Raw genomic sequence first — 16,652 nt, forward strand, 5'->3', positions numbered from 1 at the left:
AAGGAAGTTGAGCAAAGTTTCAAACATATCACATATATGCTACCCCAGATAATCAGAAAAATACTTTATTGAATTACATTACTTAATTATTTCACCAAGAAAAAAGTACAATTGCATTTGCTGCCTAACATATCCATCCTGGTGGGCTGGCTGAGGAACTAGAAGACCAAAAGATCATCTTTCGTGTGTAAATCCCCCAAGGTAAGCAGGTCCTACAGGAAGCATCGAGGGTCATAATAAAAAGACGTTAACTTTGTCTTTGAAATGACTTCAGAATTTTATACTGTTGAAGAAATCAAGAATGCAAATGCCAAATAAAAAAAATAAGTTGGGGGAAAAGAGTTCATTACTTTAAATATATATATTTTAAAATTCAGATATCCTACAAATCCTTTTATAAAGTGTTATTAATATATTTAAGTCATAATTTAAAAATCTATAACAAATATAAAAATGAGAATTATTGAATTTCTAAACTACTAAAGAAATACAATTCTCAAGAATATTTAAAGTTTTGTGTCTGCCCTTGTCACACACAGTTAAAAATTTTATCCAAGACAGGCATTTACTTTTCAAAGTTGGCTGAGCACTTGCCTAAATACTGCCTCTGCAGCAGGCCCGAGATGCTGATTGGCGGCCTGGGGGCCGGGGCTTGGGAGGGTGGCCCGGCCTGGGAGCTTCTGAGGCTGGGAGAGCCCCCTCTTCCCACACTACCTGGAAACTGAGATGCTGGACTTTGTGACAGTCCCTTGTAGGGGATCTGCAGCGGTGGAACCCTGATAAATTCAACAAACACGAAATCATGAATGCTTTAAATGTCCTTAGTGACATGGTAACTGCATTATTCTGTGCTGTTTTACAGTTTTCAAGGCTGTCTGTTGATTCGGAAGCACCTTCTGAGTGCCCGGGCTGAGCAAGGCCCGTCCGTGCCCCTGCCAGGCAGACTCTCTTCCGGAGGCCTTCTCTGGGCGGAGATGCCTGCCTGTTACCAGTACTGCACTCCCCACTGGACCCCTCCTTTGTGCGGTGTTGACAACAGTTAAGAGGTACAATCCATAGCTTTTCCCAGGGTCAACATTAATAAGCTAAGCAGAAACAACAGGGGCAGGAGTCCAGGGTCTCGTGATCGCCTGCACTGCCAAGACCGACTTCAGCCCGGGGCCCATAGGCCGTGGCCACTGTTCTACCCAGTCCCCAACCCTCTGGCTTGCTGAGTGAGTCCAGCACCTTCTCACCATGTGGCCCCATGTGGTCCTCCTCAGTCCCAGCCTGCAGCTTGCCCTCTGGTCATCCCTTAACCTCGGGGTCCTTTCAGGTCCTACCCTGAGGACTCTGACGGTCTGGAAGCTCCCGTGGCAAGTCTACTCATCCTCACGCTTTGGCCATGCCCTCCAGGTGACGACTCCTGAATCTTGGGTCCAGCCCACACCAGCCTGCAGGCTCCACCCAGGGCTGTGGTTTTACTTGTCAATTGGATTTCTCTACTATATTAGACTGTTTTTTGATTATCTGTATTTTATAATGGCTTGACATCTTGGGGCCTTGCTAGTCTTGGAGACACTGCTCCTCCCTGAGCCAGGAATTCCTAGAGATGGTGGACCACCTGTCTGTGTGCAGGCCTTTCATATGCAAAACCACCAATCCAAAGCCCAAATCCTCAACCACTTCCTTATCAACTCTCACACCCCAAGCCAATGTTCCCCAGGCCTATACATATAGCACAATAGGGGACAGGCCCCATAGCCCAGAGTCAATGGAAATTATTCAAACTGGCCCACCCTAGGTTACCTGTGCTGCCCAAGCTTCTGCAGAAACAGTATGGTGCCTCCTCATTCCCCTGGCTCCCTCTGCCTCTCTTGGGAACTGTAATAAACTCTCCTTTCAAGGCAGTGGTCTCTGTGCTGTCACCCTACTGCACCTGATTACAAGAAAACCGGGTACTGTTTTTTTTTTTTTTTTGAGACAGAGTCTTGCTCTGTCACCTGGGCTGGAGTGCAGTAGCATGATCATAGCTCACTGCAGCCTTGAACTCCTGGGCTTGAGCAATCCTTCTGCCTCAGCCTCCCAAGTAGCTGGGACTACAGGCATGCACCATCATGCCTGGCTAATTTTAAAACAATTTTTTGCAGAGAAGGGGGGTCTCGCTATGTTGCTCAGACTGGTCTCAAACTCCTGACTTCAAGTGATCCTCCTGCCTCAGCCTCCCAAAGTGCTGGGATTACAGGTGTGAGCCACCATACCAGGCCAACCACGGGTACATTTTAAAACATCTCAGACAGCTTTGCATACAACCAAGCTCATTTTCTTTGCCTTGCCAAGACCCGCCCTGCTTGCACTGTCTGTCTGTCCATGCAGTGGCCAGAGGAGAGGCAGAGAGTGGGGTGGGGGTGTAGTGACAACATACACCCTGCCCTAGGGGACATGAAAGCAGGCAAGTGGATGAGGTGGGGCAGATATTTGGGGGGTTTCACAGGTCCTACTGCAGGAGCCTCGCCAGGCAGATGCTGGGATGGCCTCCAGATGTGAGGGGCAGCATACACAGCATGGCAGGTTGGGGGAGCTGGAGGTGTGTGAGAGGATGCTGGAGGCTTGTGGGTGGCCAAGGGCAGACTTGACCACACGCATCGGAAACTGTTCAAGGACTCTGAGTAAGGGGCCAACAGGGAGAGTCTGCCTTTTAGAGAGACCACCTGACCTTTCAACACTTTGATAATGAGCTCTGTGTACGGAGACATCGGTGTGTGCTTAACTCCACAACAGAGAGTGGGGGCTGCCTAAAGGCCTAAGGAGAAGCAGGTGAGGTGAACTAGGGTCTGTCCAGGGGCTGGCAAACCACAGCCATGGCCACCTCCAGCCCCTGCCGTGGTAGATGCAGTTTCACTGGGCACAAGCCACGCCCCTCTGTTGACACACTGCCCACCACTCCTTCTCAATACAAAGACAGTGCTGAGTAGTTGTTCAAAAAGCCAAAGATATTTACTAACTGCCCTTTACAGAAAACACTGGCCGACCTCTGTCTATTCCTGTGATAAAATATCATGCAGCCATTCCATGGTTCTTTTAGAATTTTAGCAACAGGACAAATGCCTAAGTTATGTTTTAGCTTCAAAAAAACAAAATATATACAGTGATATATACAATATAACCTCACTCAAAACATGTAAAAATAGGATTAGAAAGCAATAAAGTAGCATTTTAACAATAGTTATTTCTAGTGAGTTAGATTATGAGTAAGTTTTACATTGTTTATATTTTCCTTTTTACATATTGTTAAGAAGTCACACACAGGACACTACCTGAGAGCCTTTGCCGAGCTTTGACTTGGCGTCAGGCCGAGGTTCTGGGGACCTCGGTAGGAGATGCTGCCTGTGGTGGGAGGGAACAGAACATGTGTTGTTTATGTTAACACATCACAGCACTTGGAAGAAGAAGACCAAACAAACCTGCTATGTTTCCCGGTAGCTGTCACTCTCTCCCCATTAGTAACGGGTTGAACCGCATAAACGCACAGAGCGAGTTCTCTGGCTGCTACACAACTCTAAGCATCCACAACGATCCCCCTGAGAGAGTTCTTCCCAACTCCACAGAAGCATCCACATGAGGGGAGTGCCAATGTTTTACATATTAATCTTTTTACCTTTTTGCACCTTTGCAACATAGAGAATATTTAAACCATCTGAAAAAATTGGCAGTTTAACATCAAGACCTGGAAACCAGGACTGGTCAGTCTGGCTGACTTTTAGCCTCACACAAGAGCTCTTAGGCTATGGCTTCTACCTCTGCCGGCCCGGGGGCCCAGCCGGGGAGGGCCTGCCTGTGCACCAGGCAGCTGTGGGCACACAGTGCGTGCCGGTGCACAGGAGCACTCCCCAGATGTCTGGAGACTTGACTTCCCTCCACATGCTGAAGTCTTGACTGCTGTTACTCTGGGAACTGCTGGAAGAGCAAATGTACTTCCAGAAGTTCTTTGGCTCCTTCTACATGGGAGTCTGACCTGAGTTTCACTCCCTCCATTTCCCTGGTAACATGAAAAGGGGGTATGACAACTCTGTTCTGGGGCAACACCACGCATGGTCAAATTGACCCTGCTGGGAAACCCACCTGGTGGGGGAGCCTGAGCCGTGCACTCCCCTGAACTCTCGGACTGGCCGGTGCCCTGCACATCATGGAATGTTAGGGGGTGCTGGTCTGTGGGGCCAAAGGCCCTGAGCAAAAGGCAGCCTCTGCATCCCTGATGGGAGTTTTTCTCTGCCCCTGGGTGGTGGGGACTGAGGGAGGACACTGCCTGCTGGCAGCACCACAATGCTCCTCAGTCTGCAGGTGACCCCCAGAAGGCACTGAAAATGGCTGAGAACCAGGGAGGCCGTGGGGATCTTGTCTTTAAATTTTCTGTGTTTTATGGCCGGGTGCGGTGGCTCACACCTGTAATCCTACCACCCTGGGAGGCCAAGGTGGGAGGAGCCCTTGAGCTCAGGAGTTCGAGGCAGCCTGAGCAAGAGCGAGACGCTGTCTCTACAAAACATTTAAAAATTAGCCAGCTGTGGTGGTGGCGCCTGTGGTCCCAGCTACTTGGGAGGCTGAGGCAGGAGGATCGCTTGAGCCCAGGAGTTTGAGGCGGTTGATATTGCTGGGGTGAAGCCTGAAGAGAAAAGGAGTACCCATGTCATCGCGGACTGTCTCTCCGTAAGATATGCATCCGTTATGGGGGACGTAATGACTGTAGTGGAGAAACCTGGTAGATGCCAGTGTGGTCAGGTAACTGAGGTTAATGTCCTCATGGAGGGACCAGGTGACCACAGTTAATATCTCTGAGGTAGATCAGGCCAACTTCGTGTGCCCTGATGTGATGTGCTGAGAAGAGCAGTAGCATTTCTGGGGCCTTCCTGCCAAGAGAGGGCGGTCTGTTCTCACAGGGAAACACCAGATGACCCAGGTATGGGTCACCCTTCAGAATTTAATGTCTATATTCTTTAAAACTATTGAGGACAAGAAACGGGAAATATGAGGGAATGGCCAGTCCGAAGGAGATGAAGAGACGTTACAAATAGACGCAGCTTGTCCTACATGGGAATCCGGACTGGAGAAGAAAAGAGACTGTGGGGACGGCTGCTGGGACAGAGAGCTGCCGCCATGGACGCCAGGCATGAGCTGTGGGTGGTCCGCAGAAGAGTGCTCTCGTTCTCTCAGGGGCACTGGGGCACCGTGTCTGGAACATGCTCTTGGTGGTTCAGGGAAGCACCGATGGCAACGGGCAGGGAGCAAATCTGGCAAAATGTTAATAGCTGGGGAATCTGGGTGAGGGAGACAGAGGAGTTTTTCGCACCGTTCTTACAATTTTTCTGTGTGTTCTTACTATTTCCAAAATACATTATTTAAAAAAATAAGTTGGATAGTCAGCCTAGAATATACCTCAAGATAAACTCCAAAGAACTTGGAAAAAGGTAAACATTAAAAACTAGAAAAATTCTGCTCTGTGAAAGACAATGTCAAGAGAATGAGAAGACAAGCCACAGACTGGAGAAAATATTTGCCAAAGACACCTGATAAAATACACACAGAACTCTTACAACTCAACAATAACAAACAACCTGATTAAAAAAATAGGCCAAAGACCTGAGCAGACAATTCGGCAAAGAAGATACACAGATGACAAATAAACGCACAGAAAGATGCTCAGAATCATGTGTTATCAGCAAGATGCAAATTCCAACAGCGAGATACCACTACACACCTATTAGAATGGCCCAGATCCACAGCACAGACAAAGCCACACGCTGGTGAGAGTGTGGAGCAACAGGAGCTCTCAGTTCCTGCGGGTGGGAATGCAAAAGGCCATAGCCTCTTTGGAAGACAGTTTGGCAATTTCTTTCAACACTAAACACACTCTCACCATATGATCCAGCAATCACACTCCTTAGTATTTACCCAAAGGAGGTGAAAACATGTGCACACAAAAACCTGCCCATGGACATCTACAGCAGCTTCACTCATAATTGCAAAAACTCAGAAGCAACCACAATGCCCTTCAGTAGGTGACTAGGTAAATAAACTAGGATATATCCAGACAATGGAATATTATTATTCAGCAACTAAAACATGAGCTAGGCAAGCCATGAAGAGACATGGAGGAAGCTTAAGTGCATAGTACTAAGTGAAAGGCGCCAATCTGAAAAAGCTACAGACTGCATGACTCTAACTATATGACATTCTGGAAAAGGCGAAAGTATGGAGACAGTAAAAGATCAGTGGTTGCCAAGGGCTGGGAGAGAGTGGGAGAAGGGATGAACAGGGGGTTTTTAGGGCAGTGACACTGCTCTGTATGATACTGCAATAGTAGACACATGTCATCATGTATTTGTTCAAGCCTCCAGAATGTACCACACCAAGAGAGAGCCCTAATGTAAATTGTGAGCTCTGAGTGATAATGATGTATCAATGTGGGTTTATCAGTTTTAACAAATGGACCCCTCTGGTGGGAGGTGTTGACAGTGGAGGAGGCTGTGCATGTGTGGGGATGGGGGGATCTGGGAAATCTCTGTAGTTTCTTCTCTATTTTAATGCGAACCTAAAACTGTTCTAAAAAAATAAAGTCTACAAGAAAAAAAAAAAAAAAACTAAACTGAGTGATTTAGGCATGTTAAAAAACCTACCTAACCATGAAAACCATGAAATAAAAAGGATAATAGATTTGAGCACATAAAAATATTAAGGTTCTAAAACTCCAAAGTTAAATACAAAATTACAAAGCAAATTGGATAAAATGTCAAATCCTTCATATTGAAGATTTCATAAACATAAAGGACAAACGGCAAAACAGATAATTCCTAGCAAAACATAAGTAAGGAATAAAAACACTTGGAATCATTAACAGTAACAGAAATGAAAATCAAAATGATGACCTTTCCTTTCAGACTGGCAGAAAGGTGGCACAACAGACATGGTGCTGCTGACAAGGATATCCGGGGCACTCTCAGCCTGCTAGCAGAAGGGAAAGAGGGTGGCCCTTTTTTAACTTATCCACATACATTGCAAGCTACGAGAGTTCATGTGTTTCCTGTGGCCTTCTAGAAATGTACGCTAATAGGAGAATCCAGTGAAGACAAAAGTCTATGCACAAAAACGGTGAACCTCTGAACCATAACACACATGGGGACAGCGAGGTTAGGCACAGCCAGTCCATGGCATGGAACAGAAAGCAGCTGTGGGAAAGTGTGGCTGGCACAGTGTCGGGAAGACAGCCTGCACAGTCTGAGGTCAAGGTGTTCAATGTATATGCCCCACATACAGGGCAGAGCAGGGGGTTCTTCTCAGGGCTCCCCACTCCCACAGCCAGCACGCGAGACAAGGCTAGAGGCTCCAGAGCCGCTTCTCCTAGTGAGGAGGGGTGAGCCAGAGGCCTTGTGATTCACGGGAGCGCTGGGCACAGGGGCGAGAGCCAATGACAGGGGACCTTCCAGGCCAAGGTGGAGAAGGGCAGAACCAGAGCAGGGTTGGGGGCTTGCTTTGGAAACAGACCAGCAATCCAAAGCCAAGTACCAGTAAGCAAACCCAGTAACACTGTTTTTGTTTAAAACCAAGGGGAGACAGAATGCAAAGGAACCAGTTTTCTTCTGAGACTCGTTCAGTAGTAAGCACAAGAGCTTCTCCCTGAAAGATTCAACAGCTGCACCATTTTGGTGAGTGTATAGTCCCGTGCTGACTTGGTTGAAGGACAACACTCACCTGGGCAATTCTGATGGCTTTGATTCAACGTGACTTTTCAGGGAACATATTTTAACCCATGTATGGATCGATCTGGAGTGAGGTTACAGGCACTTTTACTTACCCATGCGTCCAGCTTGGGGTGGACTAATCAACGAGATCCTTGCAGGGCCAGCTGCTACCTCAGGCTAAGTATGCAAAAAGAAAATAACTGATAAAACTCCCAAACTGCCATTTATGAGATTCAGAATCTCATTATTTCTTTTTTACCTTTTTTTTTTTTTTTTTAGAGACAGGGTCTTGCTCTGTCACCCAGGCTGGAGTGCAGTGGCATCATCATAGCTCACTATAACCTCAAACTGCTAGGCTAAAGCAATCCTCCTACCTTGGCCTCCTGAGTAGCTCGGACTACAGGTGCGCACCACCGCACCTGGCTAATTTAAAAAAATTTTTTTTGTGGAGATGGGGTTTCACTACATTGCCCAGGCTGGTCTCAAATTCCTGGGCTCAAACAATGTTCCTTCCTTGGTGTCCCAAAGTGCTGGGATTATAGGTGTGAGCCATGTACCTTGCCTCATTGTTTATTAAGAACATATTTCTGGGAGCTCTGTCTCCTTAGGTTTTTTTTTTTTTTTTTGAGACAGAGTCTTGCTCTGTTGCCCAGGCTAGAGTGAGTGCCGTGGCGTCAGCCTAGCTCACAGCAACCTCAAACTGCTGGGCTTAAGCAATCCTCCTGCCTCAGCCTCCCGGGTAGCTGGGACTACAGGCATGCGCCACCACGCCCAGCTAATTTTTTCTATATATATTTTTAGTTGGCCAGATAATTTCTTTTTATTTTTAGTAGAGATGGGGTCTCGCTCTTGCTCAGGCTGGTCTCGAACTCCTGACCTTGAGCGATCCACGTGCCTTGGCCTCCCAGAGTGCTAGGATTACAGGCTTGAGCCACCGCGCCCGGCTGTCTCCTTAGTCTTTATCACCCTCTGACAAATTCCTGGCTGGCATGGTTCTGTGTTTACCTCCAGCTCCTGCCTGCTGGAATGCTGGCCCCATGAGGCTGGCAGGAGTGGGTGGGAGCTCTGATCCACCAGGACCTAAAACAGTGAATGGATCAAGGACATCACTAAGTGTTTTTAAGAATTTTAGGAGAGACAAAAGTAAACAAAGGTCTCGGCTGACATTGGAAAATGTAAAATCCTGGGGAAATCCTCATCTTGGGTGCATAACTTTGTCACCTTGAAATCCAGGTGCTGCCAGACAGGGTGGAGGCAACACTCATGGAGCTGTGTGTGCCAGGCCCCAATGTGCCAGCCTCCCCCCAACCCAACAACCGCAGGTGCTGCCACCTCTCTGCCTGACGCATAGGAAGCTGAGAGCCAAGGCTGTTAGCCCAGGAGGCTGGTAGTGGAGGCCACTCCTGCTGCTTGGTGTTACCTGGGGGTGTTAGCAGGGTGCTATGTGCAGCCTCCTTCCTGGGGTCCCTCCTCCAGCTGCCAGGCCCCTCCCCTCACCTGTGAGTCCCAAGGCTCTGCTGTCACCGGCTGTACCCTACTGAGACATAGCTACCCATCTTCCTGGCTCCCGCACACTGGCACACCCACCACACAGACCCTTTGATCCACAGGCACTTCTGACCCATCACAGAAGCCCGTGTCCTCGGCCTCTCCATCAGTGCAGGGCAGGCCTCACTCCAGGGGCACCCTCAACCCCGCCTTGCCTGTCCTCCACTCTCGCTTGCTGGCAAGACTACAGCCGTGGAGGGACCAGCCCTTCAGCTTCAATGGCCCTCTGTGCTGCCCGCAGGCCAGCTCTCCCACAGAGCCATGCACTCAGCATGCTCCCATCCACCCAAGCTGATGGCTGCACTCACACCCCAACCAGACAGAACCCTGGGAAATCGCAGCCTCTGCCTCATCAGGGCAGGCTCCAGGTACTTCTCACCTGCCAGGAGTGCTCTGATCCCTTCCTTTCTGGATCCTTCCATCAGCTATGATACCTTCAGTGTGTAGTGCATCTTAAGAATCCCAACATCACCTCCCCTTGGAGCTGTGCTCCATCTGGAGTAATCTGTAGTGTCCTCCCAGGCCACCTGCCCAGGTGCCCATGGTTCACTGTGCACCATGGTGTCTCCAGCAGGCCTGGGCACCGTCAGGACCAGAGCCCCCACTGCCCGCCAAGGCAGATGCTATTCCCCCTGTCCCTTTGAGCCTCATCTCACCACCAGGCTCGAGGTTCTCATGAACTTTATGATACATTATTTGAAACTTCAACAGAGAAAATTATCACCACACACTAAGGACAAAATTACTAATGCATCTAGCATCTAATAAGAAAGGATTTTTGCTGGGTGCATTGGCTCACGCCTGTAATCCTAACACTCTGGGAGGTTGAGGCAGGAGGATTGTTTGAGCTCAGGAGTTCGAGACCAGCCTGAGCAAGAACGAGACCCCTTGTCTACTAAAAATAGAAAGAAATTATAGCTGGACAACTAAAAATATACAGAAAAAATTAGCCAGGCATGGTGGCACATGCCTGTAGTCCCAGCTACTTGGGAGGCTGAGGCAGAAGGATTGTTTGAGCCCAGGAGTTTGAGGTTGCTGTGAGCTGGGCTGATGCCACGGCACTCTAGCCCGGGCAACACAGTGAGACTCGGTCTCAGAAACAAAAAAGAGAAAGGATTTTTGTTTGTTGGGTCAGTTATTGAGTCCTCTGTTTAGGGGGAAGTCTAGTAATTGCTGAAGCAAAAAGAATCTTAAAAGGCCGGAATGCCCAGGCTTCTGGCCTGCGACAGAGGCCCAGGGTGGGCGCTGGGGAGGGGCTGGTCAGACACCGTGGTGAGCACCTGCCATGCTTCACGGCCTCTTGGCTTCCACTAGGCTTCCCGGGATGAGACATGCCAAGCCTGGAGCACGCCTGGGAGCTGCCAGCGAGGACTCGGATGTCGGCAGCTGCGCTCGCTGCACTCAGATCCCGACAGTGTAGACCGGACCAGGCGCACGTTTCTCCTGTGACTGCCCGGCAGAAAGCAGGCCCAGACCCGGCCTGGACAGTTCTGGGAACGACACCAGACAGCCAAGAGGCCTCAGGGAGGTGTCCCAAACATCAGGCTGCCATTCTGGGGAGTGTGCCTTCCAGAGTGGAGGCCTCCACACGGCAAGCTTGGAATTCACGGGAAAAACAAGACCCCCACACTGCCCCTTTAAGTTAGCCCAGAACACCAAGAGGAGCAGCAGCAGGCCTTTCAAATCCTCTCCTCCCACGATGCCTTCACAGGCATTTCCGTAAAGATGGCAGAGGGACGCCCTGAGCTCTCCCCCGCTGGGACTCCGTGTCACCCCAACACCTGCCCAGTTGTGTGTGATGGGCACCACGTGTGGGCTCGGCCCATGGGATGCAGTCGAAACGTGCTACCTTGTCCCCCTTGGTCTGTTCATACCTTACCTAGCGGAGGGTTTTCCTGCCAGAGAATAAACACTTGGTAAAGCTCAGGTCACTCCTGATGTCAGAAAAAAGTGTGAAAGATCCTACGGGGCCTGTGTCTTTCCTTGTCCTGGCACTGTCTTCCAGCTGTGAGCTGCAGAAGACATTGGCACCCATGTTTTTGTCCATGGGCTGTGGTGGGCTCGGTCCCGCTACGTGGGAAGGCTGTGCCTCCATCAGCCGTAGGGCCGCAGTCCTGGCCGCCCACACGTGTGTTTGCTCTTGGATTCTCCTTCAAACTAGTTTTCACATTTTACTGGTGTCCCTCATTAACTCATGAGTTAAAGTCAATGAACTTGAAATAATACCAACACATAGAAATGATAAACACTCAAGGTGATGGACACCCCATACCCTGACGTGACTGTTACATAGTAACAAGTAGCAAACATTTACATGGATGCCAGAAATATGTACAATAAATATCAATTAAAAAATTTAAAAAATAGCAAGGGCATATTATCAATAAAAAAGTATGCAAGAGGTGTTTATGTTTGTGAGTCACGATTTTACCTTTTAAAAAAATCTCCACTAACACTGGTCAACCATACGCAGTAGAAAGTCCTGTGCTCATCCAAGGTTAACAGCCTGAAATCATCTGGCCCAGTCTGACACCCTCTCCAGGGGAAGGCAGACTTCCCCTCACCTCCTCCATCACCAGCAGCTCCAGGGCCCCAGGCCTGGTGCAGTGAGGCAGGAAGAAGAGGGAAGAGACAGGCTGGTCCAGGCTGTGCCCAGGCGTCCCCATGGGAGGCATGGCCCCTCCTCGCCTGGCTGCTAGCTGCGCTGGCCTGTGCTTCTCGAGTCCACCCTGAGAGACTCCTGTGCTATGGCCCTCTCCTTCAACGAGCCTTTGGGGCAGGAATGCCACCAAGATCACCCTAGATGACACTCCTTCCTGGGGGGCCCCAAGTAGGTGTGGGGTGTTCACCAGACAGTAGGAACCCAGTCCACACAGGCATCTGAGTGGTCTCCCAGAACCTCTGCTCAGCCTGGACTTACTAGAAACCCCCTTACTCTACCCCACTTGGGGTGCAAAGCCGCTTTCTCTAAAGAAGCCTCTACATACATCCACTCCAGTGTGACAAGGAGTTTCAGGAGGTACACTAGTTTTCAATATTTTTCTTGAAAATTTGCATTCTGCTGTAGCACAGGGGTTGGCAGACTGTGGCCCACATCCTATTTTTGTTAATAAAGTTTCACTGGAACACAGCCATGCCCGTTTACTTCCACACTGGCCGCTGCCTCTTCCATTTACTACTACGGCTGCTTCTGCGAGTCAATGGCAGCTGAGTAGCTGCGACGGAGACTTTCCAGTCTGCAAAGTCCAAATTATTTACTATCTAGCCCTTTACAGAAAATGTCAGCCCATGCCTGGTCTAGCACCTCACTTTGGAATTTTGATTGCATTCTGGTCTTTCAGCTGCCATCTGCAACGTAACACCCAATGAGGTGTGAATCAACTTTGCCTGTCAGTCTTGAGTATTCCCTATGCTCATCTGACCACCCGAATGCTATGGAAAAGCAGGACACTGACTTGACAGGAGAGAATTCTCCCCCTGTAAGCTGTGGGGACTTGGAGGCCATGAGCTCATCCCTGAAACAAGGCCATGAGTGTACCAAAGGACAGACAGAAGTGGGCATCCAGCCTTGGAGGCATTGGTGGGGATCTGTTGGGGAGGCCCCAGGAGAGGTGCGGCCACATGGGAGTGTCTCCTGTCTGGAAGTCTGGAAGCGAAGCGTCAGCAGGGTGAGTGTGGGCGTGGACGGCAAGTGTTGGGGAGGTGAGCTGGGTTAGGGAGAGAAGGCTCATGCTCCAACCAGCTGCCAAGGAACTAGGGTTTCTCCTCCACCAAAGCTACGAATGGCTCTTCATTCCCTATTAAATAAAGCCTACCTTCTTATCCTGGAATCCAGGTCCCTCCACAATTTGGTTCCGTGTGGTTCCCTTAGAGACAAGCACTGTTGCTCAGTAAGAAGTCTGCAGGGCAGAGTCCACCTCACAGTCTACTGGGAGACTGAGGTCCTGTTCACAGTGCTCAGCACAGTATGTGCAAACGAGCAGCATAGGTGACACCACCTCCAGCAACACACATATCAAGTAAGTAATAGGAATAAATAAATGTGCACCAACCAATGCACTCGCTCCACTGTCCTGCCTGTGCTCCCTGACCCCACCTGCTCTCCCACCCCATGCCTGCCCCAGCTGCAGCCCACCCTCCCGGGTCCTCCTGACATGCTGCCGGCTCCCTCTCTGCTTGGAGCCACCTGTGCTTGGCTGAGGGCGTGTCTGAGTCCCACACTGCCTGGCTGGGCAGATGACGGGGAGCTGAGCTGGAGTGTCCTTGAGTTTTGGAGAGGTTTCTTCTAGTCTTGTTTCTCTCGAATTTGAAGCTGTTTTCTGTTTTTCAGAGTCCTTCAAATTTCTGACCCACTTATTTTCCTGGGCTGCCAGGACCTACTGTTTTTTTTCTTTAGCATTGTCTCTGTCACTTCTTGAGACTGTAGGCAAAGGCAGGTAAAGCGCAGGGCCACCAGCCCCACTGCCACCTGTCCTGGACACCAGCACGGGACCAGCAGGGGCCAACACGGGAACAGCCCAGGACCAGCATGGGACCCTGCTGCCCTCCCCACCTGCTTTCTTTCCTCCAGATCTAACTGCAGTCTCAAGCGTTCAGGCTGAATGGGAGAGTCTGTGACAGTCCTACCACAACCCAATGCATGTCCCCGGGGCCAGCGCACAGTGCAGAGGCACCATGAGAGGTCAGTCTACTATTAAATGAAGTTTAACTAGTGCTGAGAGAAGTTGGAAATACTAGATATCTGGTGTATGGGAAACCAGCAACACAGTAGGACAGATGTACTTACTTTTCTCATTGGGGAAGGAGTAAGATCAACTTCCATCGATTCCACTCTGTTAAACACATAGTGAAAGGCATTAATTGAGCCCAAGACTAGTCTGTAATTACATAACATCAATTAAACACACATATAACAAGACCACATACACATATCTAAATCTTCGTCTAGTTCCATGGTGCAGTAATAGCTAGTCAATCACAGATCTGATCACTGTCATTTCCCTTCCTAAAACTCTCCACGCCCACCCACTGTCTGTAAATCGAATGCAGCCTCCCCACAGAACACTGAAGCCCCCTGCCTGGGCCCTGGCTGAGCTCTTCCTCATGCTGCACTTGCAGCTGCATCTCCCCCACTCTCCCTGAAGCGTCTGCTCCAGCGGCTCTGTACACACCACCTCTGCCTCCAGACTGTCCCCGCTCTGAGCTCTGCTAACACCTGCCTGGAGCCTGCTGTACTGGAACCTCCTGAGTGGGGAATGTCTCCCTGACTTTGCTAACACTTGCTCCCTGGCCCACACGTTACATCATTGATGCTCAATACATGCTAGTTCCTTCATTAGCCCAGAGGCTGATAGGGAAACATCACTTGGATTTGTTTTCAAGCTGGCCCTCCCCTAGCCTTGCCATCCTTATGGCTAGTGACCTCAGAGGAAAGAGAGTCACTGTCCTGACAGTGCTAGCAGGAGTCCCAGCCATGATGTTCATTGGTCAAGCCTGGATGTACTGAATTCTTATACTTTTATGTTGTCTTGGGATCCATCTTCAATGCAAGTTTAACTGTCTCATACCACGGCAGAGCTCAGTAACCCATGAGCCCCCAGTTCTACACTCCCACCCCCAGTTCTCAATGTGGACGACCAGGTATCTGCCTTATACAACTTCTTCCTGGTGACCAAATCCCTGTGGGGCAGCCAGATACAACCTACTGGACTGGACCTGCGGCCCCCACACCCTGCACAGCCTGTGCAGACCTGCCACAGTGACCGCCTCTCAGTCACAGCAGGACCCGTGGGACTCACGCCTGCTTGCTCTAACCTCCCCAGTTAAAACCCCCATGGGAACCCTGTCTGGGCAATGCCCTGGACACAACAAAGGTGCTGGCCCAGGGGCCCCTCTCTCTGCCAGAACCTTCACTCCAGCCTCCTGTGACCGGGATGGATGGAGGATGCCCTCCCATCTCATGGTGCCCTCCCTGCCAGAATCTATAGGTAATAAATTTTTGAACCTGTTTCCTACTGTGCTGGTGTAATGAAATTGCACCTTCCACGTGAAGAACCAGGGGTTGGCCCAGGCCCGGATCCCCCAAGGATGCCGATGGGGATGCAAGGCTGGGCTCTCAGTTTCAGAGTGATGGTCAGGCAGGCACAACTGGACACGGGTCAGCCGAGAGCCACAGGGACACCCTCCAGTGTAAGCAAGCTCCCCAGGCAGGGGCCCAGGTTCAGCCCCCTTCGTGTGCCATGAGGGTAGGCTACCAGCCGCTCTAGCAATGGAATCCCAATTCAGCTCCCAAGATACCACGTCACGTGATCACCCCAAAACCAACAGCTATAGCTGCAGGGCTGGGGTGCGCTGGAGCACACACTTGCCTTGGGACACAATGTAAGCACCAGAGGGAGCTGGGCAGCCAGTACACTGTCCAGCATTGGGATCTGCAGTATTTGTGGCTTGGAGGGGGAAGGGATGGAAGAGAAATGCAGAAGTGTCCACAGGAAGCACCTGTGGGCCCTGACTTTCACAGGCTCCACCCCATCCCACCAGACCACACACCTGTCTGGGGCTGATGAGCGAGGTGGCTGCAGCGGATGAACACGCGGCTTTGCTGGAAGAGCAGTGAAGAGAAAGCCTCAGCGCAAATGCACATTTAGTGTGATTCGGCATCTTTATTTTCCCTTTCTGACATTATTTTACTTACTTGAAACTGAATTTTTTAGTGTGCTGAAAGCTGCCTGTTGTGACGATCTCATACTAAACAGATAGAGAAAAGGTATTGAATTAAATAATGGAAATTTACTTCCCACTAAGTCATTCCAATTGAAAGTATAAGAAGGCTTTGAATCACCTAAATATTCTTATGAAATTGCAAAGGGCACTTCCTGTGAATTTGACAGTTGTCCAAAATGTTCTACTCGTCCAGCTGCCCTGCTCCTTCCTCCCCAACCCCAGGAGCAAAATGAAATCAACACTCGTTACCATTTAAGTAACTGGCTTTTGCAGCTGCAACTGATACTGGACAATGGCCAGTGACAGGAGCTACAGGTATGAAATTAAGACATGGCAACAGGAGTTACTACCACATCAGTTTTTTTGTTTTTTTTTTAGAGACAGAGTCTCGCTCTGTCGCTTGGGCTGGAGTGCAGTGGCGTCATCATAGGTCATTGCAACCTCAAACTCCTGGGCTCAAGTGATCCTCCCTCCTCAGCCTCCCAGAGTGCTGGGATTACAGGTCTGAGCCACTGTGCCCAGCCCGTATCAGTTTTTAAAAGCTGGCGAGAGAAATGTGGACAAGTTACTTGGCCATTTTTCTGATCTAACAAAGCCCTGGATTTATCTCCATGGCAGCAGGTAGCAGAGACAGCAGGCGTCCTGTAACTTCCGATCACAAGAAGGCTG

The 16,652-nt window shown here is 49.8% G+C and overlaps 1 protein-coding gene across 1 annotated transcript in view; it reads right to left on the reverse strand.

The window, feature by feature from the left end:
* Positions 1-565: 565 nt before the first annotated feature.
* The window catches only part of RNF212 (ring finger protein 212), a 38,562-nt gene continuing 22,475 nt past the window's right edge, over positions 566-16,652 (reverse strand). Inside the window, exons 6-11 of the mRNA XM_045528408.1 lie at positions 15,955-16,007; positions 15,810-15,861; positions 14,047-14,092; positions 7,826-7,889; positions 3,297-3,366; positions 566-776 (exon numbers count right to left, since the gene is read on the reverse strand). Of these exons, the coding sequence (XP_045384364.1) occupies positions 566-776; positions 3,297-3,366; positions 7,826-7,889; positions 14,047-14,092; positions 15,810-15,861; positions 15,955-16,007 (496 nt within the window). The remainder of the gene's footprint in view (positions 777-3,296; positions 3,367-7,825; positions 7,890-14,046; positions 14,093-15,809; positions 15,862-15,954; positions 16,008-16,652) is intronic.

The sequence above is a fragment of the Lemur catta genome, chromosome 17, assembly GCF_020740605.2.
Source record: "Lemur catta isolate mLemCat1 chromosome 17, mLemCat1.pri, whole genome shotgun sequence".
NCBI classification, from domain to species: domain Eukaryota; kingdom Metazoa; phylum Chordata; class Mammalia; order Primates; family Lemuridae; genus Lemur; species Lemur catta.